This window comes from Nestor notabilis, unplaced genomic scaffold (assembly GCF_000696875.1).
Source record: "Nestor notabilis isolate BGI_N333 unplaced genomic scaffold, ASM69687v1 scaffold974, whole genome shotgun sequence".
Classification (NCBI taxonomy): Eukaryota; Metazoa; Chordata; class Aves; order Psittaciformes; family Psittacidae; genus Nestor; species Nestor notabilis.
Window position 1 is genome coordinate 41,736 of NW_009925822.1, and position 14,541 is coordinate 56,276.

A 14,541-nucleotide genomic window follows, 5' to 3' on the forward strand; every position below is an offset into this window, starting at 1 on the left:
TTTGAGCCTATCACTCCCATAAATTGCTCTGCTTCTTACAAACCTGCTTTGTCTGTGCAACCTGTCACTGTCCAGTCATCAGGAAAACAACTTTAAAAATAGCAGACTCGGTATGCATTTTTCTTCTTGCCTGGTCACAAACCAAACCACTTGCTCCTGTGGGTATCTAAGTTTTCGGTGAAGCTGTGGGTAAGCTCTCTCCTTGCCCTCCTTTTTCTTCCTTGGAATTGAGTTTTCTAAAGCCCTGATAAATTGTTCTCCTTTGTGGCCAACAAGCATTATCCACAATATTCATTTTCTCTTCTGCTTTTATATTCAGTTTATGCTAGAACTGAAGGGAACCTATATATCTACCCATGGTGGTAAAAGCAAAACAATCTGCATGTGTCAGTTGTTTTGCTATTTATGGGTTGAAATGAAATGAGACCTGAGTAACTTATGGAGCTGGTTTTACAGGAAAAACGAGTTTACAATAAGAAGGCCAGACATTGCCTAAACTCAGTCTCATAAATGAGTTTCCTGAAGCAAAGCACTCACTAAAATTGATGCCTACTTTGTTCATTATCTGTGATTCACTTTCCAGGCAGAATCAATATATGAAATTTATTCACCATCCTGCCTTGTTCATGAACTTGGGAATACCAGTTCATGGGATACACAGAATACCTGTGTATCCCAAGCCTAAGCCTATAGGCTTGGCTTTTAAACCTCTGGGGCCCAAGAAGGGGATTTAAAGCTCTTGACTGAGATGTGAGAACCCACATCCTAGCTTTGTTGCTTGAGGTCAGTTTGGCTTATATAACTAAATTCCCTTTATAACCACTTGTCCCTTGTGCAAGAAGCTTTGATTTTCGTATTCTAGGAGACTTACATCTGAGAGTATGAGTTTCCATTCAACCCCCCAAGCCCATGGTAATTAAGTTCTAAGGCACTTGGAAAAGCAACACTTGCCCCTGTGAAAACACAGAAGCAGGAAAAGCTTCTTCCATGAAGTCATGGAGCAAGAATGGAGTGGCAAGGAGTGTGCTGCTCCCCACTGACATTCCTGCCCCCCTCCCCTCACCAGGGCGCAGCCACATGTGTCCCCTCCTCAGGCATTGTCTCCTCACCCAGGATCCGGCAGACAAATATAGGCATGGAGGAAAACTGCAGATGCCTTTAAACAGTTATCACCAGTGACCTTGAGATAGGGGCATATAAAGTCTGGACCAGGCAGAGGCGTGACGCTTTCTGTGTGCTCTCCAGGGTGAGTACCAACCTTTCTCACTTCTAAATGCGGGTAGCCAGCTGTGCTCTAACACTGTACTGTGGGTTTGATGTGACTAAAGCTTTCATGTGGCTTAAGGCTTTAGTAGTAATATCACTAAACATATAGTTCATGCTAGTCATCCTAGGATGCTGCTTAAATGCTAGGATAGCAAATACATGTTTCCTCTCTAACACTAGTGCGTTCATTTAGCCAGCTAGAATAACCACTTAGGTAAGTGTCAGGTCCCCTGCAATTATGCATCTGGGTGCACTGATTAGCCAGTACCTGCAAATCATGTTTACTGCCTTCTCTATCATCTGCAAGAGTGATGGCTTATGCAGTTTGAAATTTTAAGCAGTTCGTGGGTCCAAGTTCTTTAATCCAACCTGAGTTACAACCCTTGGAGAATTACTGGGCTCTCTTTCAAAGTCAGGCTATGCCTGCTGTTGCTGCTATTGCAGATATGAGCCCTTAGCACTACAGAAGCTCTTCAAACAGCCCGAGTAAAGAAAAACAAGGTGCTTCCTTTCCAAGTCTGAATTCACCACCAAACTGTTGGTGGTCCTGGGCATGCTACTTAACTTTGTGTCACAGAAGTGGCTTTCTACAAGGAGTTTGTGTTTTCAAGTATTTTCCAATGTTTATATACAAGGGCTGACTCTTCTTGTTAGCTAGAACAGACTGAAAGGAAAGTAAATGTCTTTAGCTCTGTCTTGTTTTTCCCTACTATATTGCCTTTTAAAAATAATACTATGACCATAAACTAAACATTTCCAATTTCTCTTATCTGGCAATGGATTTGACTCACTGAGTTCTCTGCACCCACAAGGTATGCGCTGCCTGGGCTCTGGCCTCTGTTGTAACTCCAAGCACATAAGACTGCCGAAGATAAAGGGTTTCTCTCCCAGCTGCCATAGTGCTTCTTTACACCATCACTTGCAGCCAGGGTTCACCTTGAATATATGGGGGGGAGGAGAAGAGATAAGAAGGTGATAGCTGAGTAACTGTCCCTAAGAGGTCTGCAAATGGAGCTAGGTTCAACAGAGTAGTTTAGAGTACTTTAGTGTGTATTAGGACTTGTGAGAATCTGTCCTGAGTCCTAGAGATTAACTCTGGAGTGGCTCCTCCGGCACTTGCATGTTTAATGTGAAATGGCACTTACATGCTCTAACGGTGTTCTGTTGAAATGTATGAACTGATGTAATTTCATTGCTCCACTAAAGCCAAGACACACTCCCCATGGGAGACAGACTTTGCCACGCTAATTCTGAGCTGTGCCTTCAGTGGGGAATTTTGGTCACTTCAGATGATGTTAAAATAATTGGCAACAGTTGTGCTTATGTAGGTCCTTAATCTTTAAAAAAGGAAAAAAGTTAAGTCTGGGATGGGGGAAGAAAGCTTTTGCTGTACAGCAACAAGACAGGTCTCGAGCTTGTACTGCTGCAGCAGGAGAAGGCTGAATGTAAAAGGTTTGGCAGCTCTGCTGTCTCAGGTCTTTGTGTTCCCCACGAGGAATGTGCTGGAAAAAAAAACCTCAACAAAACTGCCTTGGTTGATGAAGAGTTTTTATCCCTATCAGGATTTTGTTAGAAAGAAATTGAATTAGATTTTGAAAGACTACAGTGTCTGTCTCGATAGGGCTCTTGAAAATTCATCCAGCTGCTCTTGATATTGCACAGTGAATGAAATGAGGGAAGAGGTAATATCTGAGGGTCACTTGTAAAGCTTCAAATAGTAATCAAATGGTGTCTTGGTTTTAAAGAAAACAAACCTGAAATTCTGAAATTGTGAGTACATTTTAGTGGTGGAACTTCTTTTATACTTTCTCTGGACAACACCCTGAGTATTTTACGTATCTCTGTGTGTGCAAATATTTGTACGTGCATGCATATAGAAAAATACATAAATAAAAACATATCTATATGATCGCTTTAGAGAGTACATAAGCAAATTAATTGCTTGGCAGTAAAAATCCAGCAAATTGGTCTCACTTACACACATGTCCCCTGTCTTCTCTTTCATGATAAAAGGCTCCTGAACACTGTGGCCTTGTTATTTGGGAAAATGAGTGTAGGTATTAAGCTGGAATAATAAACTCAAATCAGTCTGAAAAATACATGAAGCCCTTGCATCAATACTGCAGACACACTTGCTCTCTGCCATGTCTTGCTGCAGCTGGATACCCAAGCTGGGCAATTTGGAAGTACCAGCAACTTGGGAAGCTGCACTAGCACAGGACCTCCCCAAGCTGTGTTAGTCCTGGTTTTTCTAACGTGCTAATTCATGCAAGTGGAGGAGTGTGCTGCAGGTAGCAGAGCTGTTTCCAGCTCCAGCGCTGGCTTTCTCCAGCAGGAGCGTGGGCATACATCCCTGGAGCCACATGAAGTGTGTAACACACACCCTTGCAGCAGTTCTCAGTTTGCAGCAGTGAAGCCTTGCTCCATGATTCCCAGAAAATGCTTGCATGAGACAATGCTTGAAGTGGCTGAGTGGCATGGCCCCAGAGGGATGCGCTGGACAGCATATGCCTGCTCCAGGCACACTTGAATAGGGCCAGAACAGGCCCCTGCTAAGTGTTTTTTAAAATCGCAGCTTCAAATGGTCCCTCCTCCTCTTAAGCACCATTTGTGCCACAAGGAAGAGATTAAATTCTCCGATGGAGATAACTGTGACCCATGTTGATGTTTTGAACTACACAGGACCTGGCTGGCTTTAAGTAAGCTGAGCCAGAGAAGGATTTAACTAAGGGTGCAGTGTAGCCACAAATCTGTGTTAGGTGTTTGCGTTTCAAATTGATCATCGCTTTGATCTACCACCTGCCAAATTGCGCTGTTTTGTATTGCCTCGGATTGCCATGAAATAGATTCATTTGCCCCCCTCCCTTTCTTTGGCAGACCAGCTCTTTTTCTTTTTCCTCTTTGAACTGTGCCACACTGAACCCTTGCCAAGATGATGGACATGTCGGAATTCGGGGAGGCTGCTCCCTACCTCCGAAAGAGCGAGAAGGAGCTGATGATGGCTCAGACCGTAGCCTTCGATGGTGAGTTGTGATACCTTTTTTGCTGCCAGTGGCTGCTTAAGGGGGATGAGGGGTTTATCCAAGTGTAGTTCTGGGACTGCAGAGCAAAACAGGATGCAAAGCCTCTGTTGTCTTTGCTGTGCTGCCACTGCTCTTTGAGGTAACTGGTTCAACCAAGTTCTGGTTTCTTTATTCTGCAAAGTGATTAAAAAGCCCCAGGTAGTAATAAATAGAAATAATATATCATTTTATGGTAATTAATTAACTAGATTTAGAAGCAGAATGTATTTGTGCTGATCTGCTAAAGTGGAGATTACTTCTTTATCCATTTGAAACAAAACCACCACACATTGATGTTCCTGTAATGAAAGAGATTCTGTGGCCTGACTTGATGTCTCGTTATATTGTACATCTGTTTGATTTGCAGGCTGTATGACAATCTGATGTTAGCTTTTAGTTTCCCGTAATAAAATCTTTATGAAATAGAGTTATATTTTCCCTAAGATGTTGTAGTAAGTATAAATACAGCAATAACCACAGCATTTTGCTATTCAGAATAGTTGCTGTAACTAAAGACCTAAAGTCTAGTGCAGCTACTTCAAACTCTAAAAAGCCACATACATAACTCAATGTGAGTTATTAAGATTTCTGTTTTTCAAGACAAACCTCTGCAGAATGTGCAGGAATGAGGTTAAATCTGATAGCTGGCAGGCAAATAATGTGGGCTGAATTCCTCGCTCAGATCACAATTTTCTGTGTGACTTTTTAGCAAACGCCTTAATTTGGGTTTGGATCTCAGTTCCTCCATCTGCACACTGGTGATGATGATTATGGATTTCCCGTGGAGGCTGAGGCTTAGCCAGCACTTGTGAAATATTTTGACACCTTGTGCTGGAAGGATCTAGAGGAAGCCAAGTGGTAGTTTCAAAGGGCAGAGAACATTTGGGAGCCCTACACCTTCTGCTTGGGCAGGCAGCCCCCCTCCCCAGCACTGCGGATCTGCTGCAGTCCCAGAGGTTTTGTGTTGCATGTGCAGAAGAAGTAACCCAGCAGTCTTGCTTATCTAGACGTGGTGTTACTGTTTGATGCAAGGTTGTGAACCCTCTGTCTCCTTGCTTTCACAGGGAAGAAGAAATGTTGGGTTCCTGATGACAAGAAAGCTTATGTTGAAGCTGAAATTACAGAAACCAGTGGTGGAAAAGTGACTGTGCAGACAACAGATGGAAGGGTACTGAACTAGTTTTGTTTGATCTGTGTCTAACCAGGCTGGAGCAGCAAGCCCCAGAAATTACCTGTCCTGGTTGAAGCTCAGTTGTCTGTTGCCAGAATGACACTTGAAAAACCACCAAGGGAAAACCAGCGATGTGGTGGGGGGTCATCGGCCACTGCACAGCAGCAGGAGGTCTGTGAGCAGAGGTATTGCAACCAGCTAGTTCTGGCTTGGCCCCAGAGGTGAAAGCCCAGGCTGTAGCTAAATCCCATGTGTCCTTTTGTAGCCACACCACCATCCTCCTTGCTTTTATCATCTTGGCCTTTCCCAAATAGTATTATGTATATAGGCTGGGTTTGAGGTGAAGGACTTTCCTCTGTGGGGGAAAACCAAAACGTTCTCCTATAAGGCATGTGAAGCAACAGAAAACCCCAGAGTTCCCCAGTGTGGCTGTACTTCTCTGTTTTTGCAGACCATGACTATAAAAGAAGATGATGTGCAGTCAATGAACCCTCCCAAATTTGACATGATTGAGGACATGGCTATGCTGACCCATTTGAACGAGGCGTCTGTTTTGTACAATCTGAGAAAGCGCTACAGCAACTGGATGATCTATGTAAGGTTCATGTCAAGGGCAGACTTCGCTTTTGAACATGTGTTCTTCGCATTCAGTTTACAGCTTTGATAAGTCTCAAAACTGAGGTCTTGCTCATCTTTTCATGAAAGAAGTTGCTTTGAGCTGGCTTGTGTCTGAATACAGACAAAACTGAATGAATAAGATTGTGTCTAGTTCTTTGTTTTTGCTTGCTTGCCTAGGAGAGGACATACTTTCAGCAGTCAAGGCATTGGAGAGACCTAGTTTATTTTTACTCTCCTGATATTAATCCATGTCAATACCAGCCATGGAGATTCTTTGTTGAGAAACAATGCCTCAAGCTTAGAGCACACACATAACTTCTTTTAAGTATGAGCCTTTCTATCTTTAGTTCAGTAATTTTATTCCCTCATTTTCAGTGCTGACATCTGTCTTGTTTTGCTCTGGCCTTTTCCCTTGCTCTGTATCTTCCCCATGTCATCATTAACATAATTTCTGTCAGCACCAGAACAAGCTTCAATAGCATTTAATTTTATAAGGCCAAACTTTTTCTCTCAGTTTGCTCCATTTAGTTGTGTCTGAAATCGGTTAGAGGAATCTATAGATTTTCTAGCCAACCCTTGTTCTGACTTTTGGTGTTCATCAAAGGAGTAAATCCAACTTTTTCCCATTTAAATTCTGATTGATAAACATTTTCTGCATTCCTCTAATAGCCTGTGTATGGACAACTATGGCCTAAAGCATGGCTTTGCTTGCAGATCAGTGCAGATAGAAAATTAAATTTGGCATCTTGCCTTACTCCATTTACTGGTTGGGGTTTTTCTTTTCCTTGTAGAAAATTCTGGAAGCAGATCCTAACGCTATTTTTAGAGGAAGATACCTGCATTTCACCTGAAACTTAATTGAGCTCATCCATCTATGTGCACATAGTGCTTTTATACCCATGCAGTAGCTGGGGTTACAACTGAAAACTCATTCTTTCTCAGAATGACCAGGCCCCAGCTAACCGATATAGATAGCCCAAAGAGAGACTTTTACCAACTGTTTTTCTCCAAATGCTGGAAAAAGCTCCATATCTTTGGGGAATAACACTATGAAGTTGTTTTCTTTTGAATTCCTACCAGATATTGCCCCAAAGTGTTCACATCAAATCAATAATGGGAGATTCTCCTCTTAAGAATGGAGCTTGAACAGGAAAGCTGTAACTTTTCTTTGTAATGACTGTTTTCAAGAGGAAACAACTCTTGAGGGCTAGCAAGGCAGAAACTCACACATAAGCCCATTTGCTGGTCCTTTGCTTTGATGAAGGGGCTGTTTCTGTTTCTGCTTGTCATCTTGAAAATACTTTTCCCCCTTTGGAAAACTGTTTAATATCTGTAGTTTTGATTTCAATTGCTAATAAGAAGTCACTTAGCAGACCAGTAGCTTTAGAAATTCAGATCAAAGGCTGAAATTCAAGCCAGAATTCAAACTCACATCAGAAGCTTGCAACTCCAGGTCCTCCTTGGTTAGCTGAGAGTTTGTTTCTTATTCCTGGAGCAGTATTTGTCACTTTTGTTATGTGTTCCTCTCTAGACCTATTCCGGTTTATTCTGTGTGACTATAAATCCCTACAAGTGGTTGCCTGTCTACAAGTCGGAGGTGGTTGCTGCATACAAAGGCAAGAGGCGCACAGAGGCTCCTCCCCACATCTTCTCCATTGCTGATAACGCGTACCATGACATGCTGCGTAGTAAGTGGCACTTTTTGATTTCAAATTTGGCTTTGCTTCATTTAGTTGACAGGTCTGGTACTGGATGGAAGTTTGTGAGAGCTTTTGCAGTGTCCAACAAATGTGCGCATACATATGTATGTGTAGAATACACCTATATATATTTATATATGTAACTTTAAGCTCCCCTGACTGTCCCTGTGTAGTTCTGGTAACAGTAAACTCTGCATATGGATTATATGCAAAGTGCACCAATTTAGTTGTCTGAACTAGGTAAATCCATCTGTTTGTAACAGATGTGGGGCTATGCCCCAAAGGCCTGTAGGTATTTCCCAACCTCAAAAGCAAACTTACTGTCAGTTTATGATCAGTATTCTAACACTTTTAAGATGTATGCATGCCAAGGTTAGTGAAGGCCAGCTATCTAGGGTGCTGTGCACACACAGAATCATAGAAGGGTTTGGGTTGGAAGCGACCTTAAAGATCATCTAGTCCCAATCCCCATGCCACGGGCAAGGACACCTCACACTCGACCAGGTTGCTCAAAGCCCCATCTAACCTGGAACCCACATTGCTTGCATGAACCTGCCGTGGTCAGTGCTGCACTGACTGCTGTGGGTCTGGGCACCCACACTGTGGAAGCGAGCTCCAGATTTTCCTTTGAAATTTTCTCTCGCTGACCCTCAAGTTACTGAAAAAAAAAAAAAGGAGTTTATCAGCAGAGGGCAGCAGTGATGTGCTCACACCAGGTCCTGCGAGGCGGCAGCGTAAATCCCATAGGGAATGTGATAGGAACATCCTGTTATAAGCTGGTATTAATAAAACGTGAAGTGCCACAGCTGTGAGAGGACAGAAAGCGCTGGGCAGAGGGGATGTGTGTGTGGTTGCAAAAAGATGCTCTTTTACGAGGTAAGGGTGAAATATGCCCTATACGTAGTCTGTCATGATAACTGGAATTAAAAAAAGACAAATTTAGGCTCAACAGCTTGGAAAGCAGCTATGATTTAGCATTTGCTGAACTTGGTTAATAATATATTAAGGTTGCAAAGTGCTCTAATAAATGCTTATTTCTGGCCAGGCCAGTAACACCGGGGACACCATAAAACTACAAAGCACATGGCCAACTGAAGAAGTGTACGTATGTATAGTAAGGAACGGCCTGTGAACAAACAGCAGAATTACTTGGGGTTTATTATTTTAGTATATTTAGTATTCAGGTATTTTAGTATTGCTGGAGCAGAAGACATACTCAGGAGTAAGAAAAGAAACATTTTGATGACAGGAAATTACTTTCTTTATTATAGTTTCCCAGACACAGGAGGAACATGCATGACTGACAGGTCTTTAATACTGACTTGAACAAAACATGAGAGGAGGATTCAGGGCAGGGCTAGAACTTGTACTGCTGGAAGTCAGACTAGGTGATACTGGGTTTTATCTTTCCATCTTTGCTTTGTGTGATTCTCTCCTGTCCTTGCAAGACTGATTTTGGAATAGTTGATACTCATTTGCAATTGTAATAAGCAATTTGTACAGCCTACTAAGCCTACTAAGTTGGTATATTTATTTTTTTTCCCCTCCACAGATCGGGAGAATCAGTCTATGCTGATCACGTAAGTGCTTCTTTTGTGACTGATCTGAGCCTCTGTTGCTGTGAAAAACTCAGAAGAAAAAAAATCCTACCAAAATACAAGTTGCCCCTTGAAAGCTCAGCTAAACTGCCTGGAACTTGATCCAAGCCAAGTAACTGGCAATTTGGCAATCTGGTGGCTGTCTTGAACCCCATGGGAAAGGAGTAGCTAAGGGTTTTATGGAATTGGCCCATTTCTGATCCCCTGTGTAGTGTTCATTCCAAGTAGGCATGAAAACAACTCAGCAGGCAGTTAAAGAAATTTCTTCCAGGGTTAGTCTTGCTCTGGCTGCCCTCTTTGGACACGGAAGACTCCTACTGAACATGCTTGCTCTTGCTTTAAATTATATTTAAGAATGTTGATTACACACATCTAAAGGAAGGAGAAGACCAAGGCAGGAAAGAAGAGCCATGCCATTTACTGGCAAGCATGAAAGATGGAGAGTTCTGCACAATTCACGTGTGCTTGTGGACAATGCCAGCAAATCACTGCAGCTTTTCTGTACATTATCTAGCTCATCAGCTGTATATATGTATACCTTACACATCCTCAGTCTGGATGTTTGTAACAAAACTGCATGCCCTTAAAGGAAGCTTAGTCTACTAGATTTCTGACACTGTCACATTAAGAATTAGATACTGCTATCATAGGCATTCACCTCTTCATTCAGTCGGTTTAACGGGATTTCAGTGGAAATGTCCATTTCCACTGCAATGGACAAACAACAGGCTGCAGAAATCAGTCAGTGGTTCTGAGAACTGCCTGTGTGTGGGGAGGAGCTGGCAGGACAGGAGGGTGAAAGGATCAGTTGCAGCTGTTTGAGCAGTGCCTATGTTATCTTCCTCCTTCCTTTAGCGGAGAATCCGGTGCTGGCAAGACCGTCAACACAAAACGTGTCATCCAGTACTTTGCCACAGTGGCAGCCCTGGGTGAACCTGGTAAAAAGAACGTAAGTCTGCTGCTGGCTGTTTCATTTCAGACTCCACAGGGTTTTCTGTTACCTACAACTAACATCACAATTCTGCTTCTTGAACACTGGACCATGCACTAGACCTCAGCAGGCATGACTAAGAAGAGAAACTGTTGGGAAAAGATATTGATGCTTCCAAATGGCATTACTGAGAGCATGCTATTCTGAAAGTAGAAAGGCAATGCTCACCTGAACTCCAGATGCAGCAGTAAAACCACCCCTGGTTCTGAACAGCTGCTTGTTGCTACTGTTTTTTTCAAGGAGTATTAGGGTTTGCATGTGTTGAATATGTTTCTGATCATGTTAAATCTGGTCAAAAGATGGGGAGACTGTGAAGATTAAAAAATTGATATGTTTTCACATGGAAAATAGTCTTCAAAAGGACTAGGATTATCATTTCTCATCAAAATGTCTGTTTTGTTGAAAGCTTTTTTTGTCCACAAAAGGGAATGTTTTGACAAAAGTGTTTTTTTTCAATCAGCTTTTCTGTATTTCTCTTTGTGTAAGTGCTGTTCTACTTATAAGTACTCTCTAAGGTTACAGTGAATACTGTATTCATGCTGCTTTTCATCTTGTGTTGCTATGAGCTTATTAACTATGAGCTTCATTGCACTTGATGGCTCAGTGCTCTTTTTTGGTGAATTAGCTGATTCCGATGAACTGTATTTAGAAGGCCAAAATTTCAGCGAGGCTTGGATTCTGTGTGCATAACTCACATCACCAAAATCTAATATACATTCACTTGAGGCTTGCAAGGCTCTCTTAACAAATGTTTGGTCCAGAGCCAGCTTCCTGCATGCAATGAGGTTAGGGCTCTGAATGGTGTCTGGGACCTTGTGTGCTCATGGAGCAATTGTGCAAATAACAGATATTGCAGCTGGAAGATATTCCATGTAATTTATCTGCTCAGCTCACATTTTATTTTCATTATCATCACCCTCATTTTTTAATTATTTTTTTTTTCTCAAATAACCCAAGAGTTCAAGTGCAGCACAATCTAATCATCTAAATCTGGTCTGTTTGCATTTACACCCTTTTATTCTTGCCGACTGGCACCAGTCTCTTTTTTCTGTCCAGTTAGTTAGCCTTCTCATTGTGGAACATCTCCAGAGCAAAACCAGATAGATGCTTGGAGCAGGGTTTAAACCAAGAACCTGGGTAGGAACAGCACTGGCTGTTTTGTGATGTATGCTGAATAAGTCAGTTGCATGTGTTTTTTGAAGGAAAGCTTCAATAAGTCCTGCTGGTGTTGGTGCCCACTAGACATCTAACCTTGATAATGCTCATCTCTTTATCTTTTGTGACATCCTTCATGTTAGTACTCACATTCTCTCTCTTATTCTTTTCCTCTCAATTGTGTTCCTCTTTTGACAGCAACCAGCTACCAAAACTGGGGTAAGTCATCAGTTTTGCTATTTTATCTTTTCCATGTGAAAATGACACTGGGCTCTGTCATTTCATGTCATGAACCTCAGCGTCCCACTTTACGTACTTCCCCCGCAAAGGATCCCCGGAGCCCAGGCAGTAAAAATAGTGTGCTTCAGCCGAATGAAGTTTGTGTGACTGACAGTTAATGCTTTTATCATCTCCAAAAATCCCAAATATTACAAGCTCCAAGTGCTTTCAAATCTAATGCATTTTAGTGCTCGTCACTGTCTCTAATAGTCCCTCTCCTACACACATTCCATTGGATGTCCTCACATGCCTCACAGCACACCGGAAAATATGGTGATTTCTTTCATGTACAGATGGCATAAAATACAAAATCTGCAAAGCAAAACAGTAGAGAGCAGCAAAATGTTTGAGGGCTTTTAAACAATAATTGACTGACAATCTTGCTATTATGCCATTCACACTGTACCCCTACGGTGGAGCTAAATCCACTGCATCTTCAAGTGAATGCATGGCTGACTTAAAGTTGACAGCTGAGTTTGTGGCATGTAGGTTTCTCAACAGTATTTCAACCCTGACTTCTAGGGAACCTTGGAGGATCAAATCATTCAAGCAAACCCAGCCCTAGAAGCTTTTGGAAACGCCAAAACTCTGAGAAATGACAACTCCTCACGTTTTGTAAGTCTGTAACATATCGTATGTCCTCTACAACAATGGCCAGGGAATAACGTTTCTGTAATAATCCCTTCATAATTGCTTTTCATTTGCATACTAAAATGGTTGGATTTCCACACAGTGTAATGTTGTGGCTTAAGCCCAGCCAGTAACTCAGAAACATGCGGCCACTCACTCGCTGCCCCCCTTCTTCCTCCCCCTGCTCCCGGAGGGATGGGGAGGAGAATCAAAGGAATGTAACTCCCACGGGTTGAGATAACAGCTCTCCAGTAACTAAGGTATAATACAAACCACTACTGCTACCAGTAATAATGATAAGAGGAATAACAAGGGGAGAGGACACAACTGCTCACCACCCGCCGACCGATACCCAGCCCGACCCGAGCAGCGATCTGGGCCTTCCGGGTAACTCCCTCCAGTTTCTATACTGGGCATGACGTGCTGTGGTATGGAATACCCCTTTGGCCAGTTTGGGTCAGGTGTCCTGTCTCTGCTCCCTCCTGGCTTCCCCTCCTCCCTGGCAGAGCATGAGACTGAGAAAGTCCTTGATCAGAGTAAACATTACTGAGCAACAACTAAAAACATCGGTGTTATCAGCGTTGTTCCCAGGCTGAAAGTCAAAAACACAGCACTGCACCAGCTACTAAGAAGGAGAAAAAATGACTGCTGTAGCTGAACCCAGGACATGTAAAAATAGCAAACTAGGATTTCACCAGGAAAAACTATTTAAATAATTAAGATTAAAAGAAACAAATAAAAGTCCACCAAGAATAAGTGTTGAAACTGTACATGATCAGGAGACAAGCAAAGCCAACTTTATGAAGTCCTTTGAACAGCAATGGCAGATCTTCCCCAGGATTGCCTCTGCTGCATAGAATATTTTTTTCCTACCATGGTTTCCATTAGTCTAAGTTATTCCCTCTCCCTATAATAGCTCTACTTTGTCACTAACTAGAAATACACCACAGTCTCTGATCCTTCCCACATCTCGCCTCTCTGCAGACCTGCACCTGCAGCAGTACTCCTACCTTGGTTCATACTGTCTGCCTTTATAGCCGAGTAAGCTACCCCTGCTTGTCCCTCAGTGCAGAGGTCAGAGTTTTCATGCATCTGTGGAAAGCTGAACAGTTATGTATGGAGTTTGTCAGCTGGAACGGAAATTAATTATTTTAAAATTTGATGTGTTTGAATATAGGAAGTTAAAAGAAAACTACTCATTTTTTATGAGTTTGGGGGGGATGAATATGCAAATTTAATGGGCAAAGCAGTGTAAAATCACAGCACCTTTCTGACATAAGTAATTGCATGTAAGTTAGGACTGGAAATGAGGAGTCAAAAAAGGAGCCTGTGTGTCTTACACCCAGGCTTATTGCTCTGAGTCCAGCGTTACAGTAAAGCTGCATCATGAAACTGGAAGCTAGGTACATTCCCATATCTTAGCATGGCAGATTAGTACACTGTTATCCTTTCCCCACAAGCTGATTACATAGCTGTATGTACAGATTTAGGCTTGGAAAAGTGTAGTATCATTGTTTGATATTTCTCTTTGAAAATCTGCCTGTGCAAAACCAAGGAGTTAGCATAAGCTGATTCTTTGGGCCAAATGATTGCCTTCAAGCAGCATCCTTTGTTTCTCTCTGTGTATATTATATGCACTAATTAGAATATTCTTCTGTGTGAATTAGGGTAAATTTATCCGAATCCATTTTGGAACCACAGGAAAGCTGTCATCTGCTGATATTGAGATCTGTAAGCAGCAAACTTTCTCCTTTTAAAAAATACAATTGCTCATCTGAAAGTTTGGAGGGCCTTACTCACTGAATTTTCGTTTGTGCAACTAGATTTATTGGAGAAATCTCGAGTGATTTTCCAGCAACCTGGTGAAAGAGACTATCACATCTTCTACCAGATCCTGTCAGGAAAGAAACCAGAGTTACTGGGTAAGCATTAAATGGATCTGTAACTTGTAAGAACCAGCCTTCAGCTGAATAGACACTGGCTGAGGAGAGGGCAGGGGGCAAACCCATCTGCAGAAAGCCTCTTATGCATCCACTTCATGAAACAGAACTTCCACTGTCAAATAGCCTCT

At 42.3% G+C, this 14,541-nt stretch overlaps 1 protein-coding gene across 1 annotated transcript in view; it reads left to right on the forward strand.

Moving 5' to 3' along the window:
• Window positions 1-4,146: 4,146 nt before the first annotated feature.
• Window positions 4,147-14,541, forward strand: part of MYH15 (myosin, heavy chain 15) — a gene marked incomplete at its 3' end in the record, with an annotated part of 30,531 nt that continues 20,136 nt past the window's right edge. Inside the window, exons 1-10 of the mRNA XM_010013201.1 lie at window positions 4,147-4,289; window positions 5,393-5,496; window positions 5,951-6,094; window positions 7,649-7,805; window positions 9,370-9,397; window positions 10,271-10,364; window positions 11,760-11,780; window positions 12,363-12,455; window positions 14,138-14,201; window positions 14,294-14,392. Of these exons, the coding sequence (XP_010011503.1) occupies window positions 4,199-4,289; window positions 5,393-5,496; window positions 5,951-6,094; window positions 7,649-7,805; window positions 9,370-9,397; window positions 10,271-10,364; window positions 11,760-11,780; window positions 12,363-12,455; window positions 14,138-14,201; window positions 14,294-14,392 (895 nt within the window). The remainder of the gene's footprint in view (window positions 4,290-5,392; window positions 5,497-5,950; window positions 6,095-7,648; window positions 7,806-9,369; window positions 9,398-10,270; window positions 10,365-11,759; window positions 11,781-12,362; window positions 12,456-14,137; window positions 14,202-14,293; window positions 14,393-14,541) is intronic.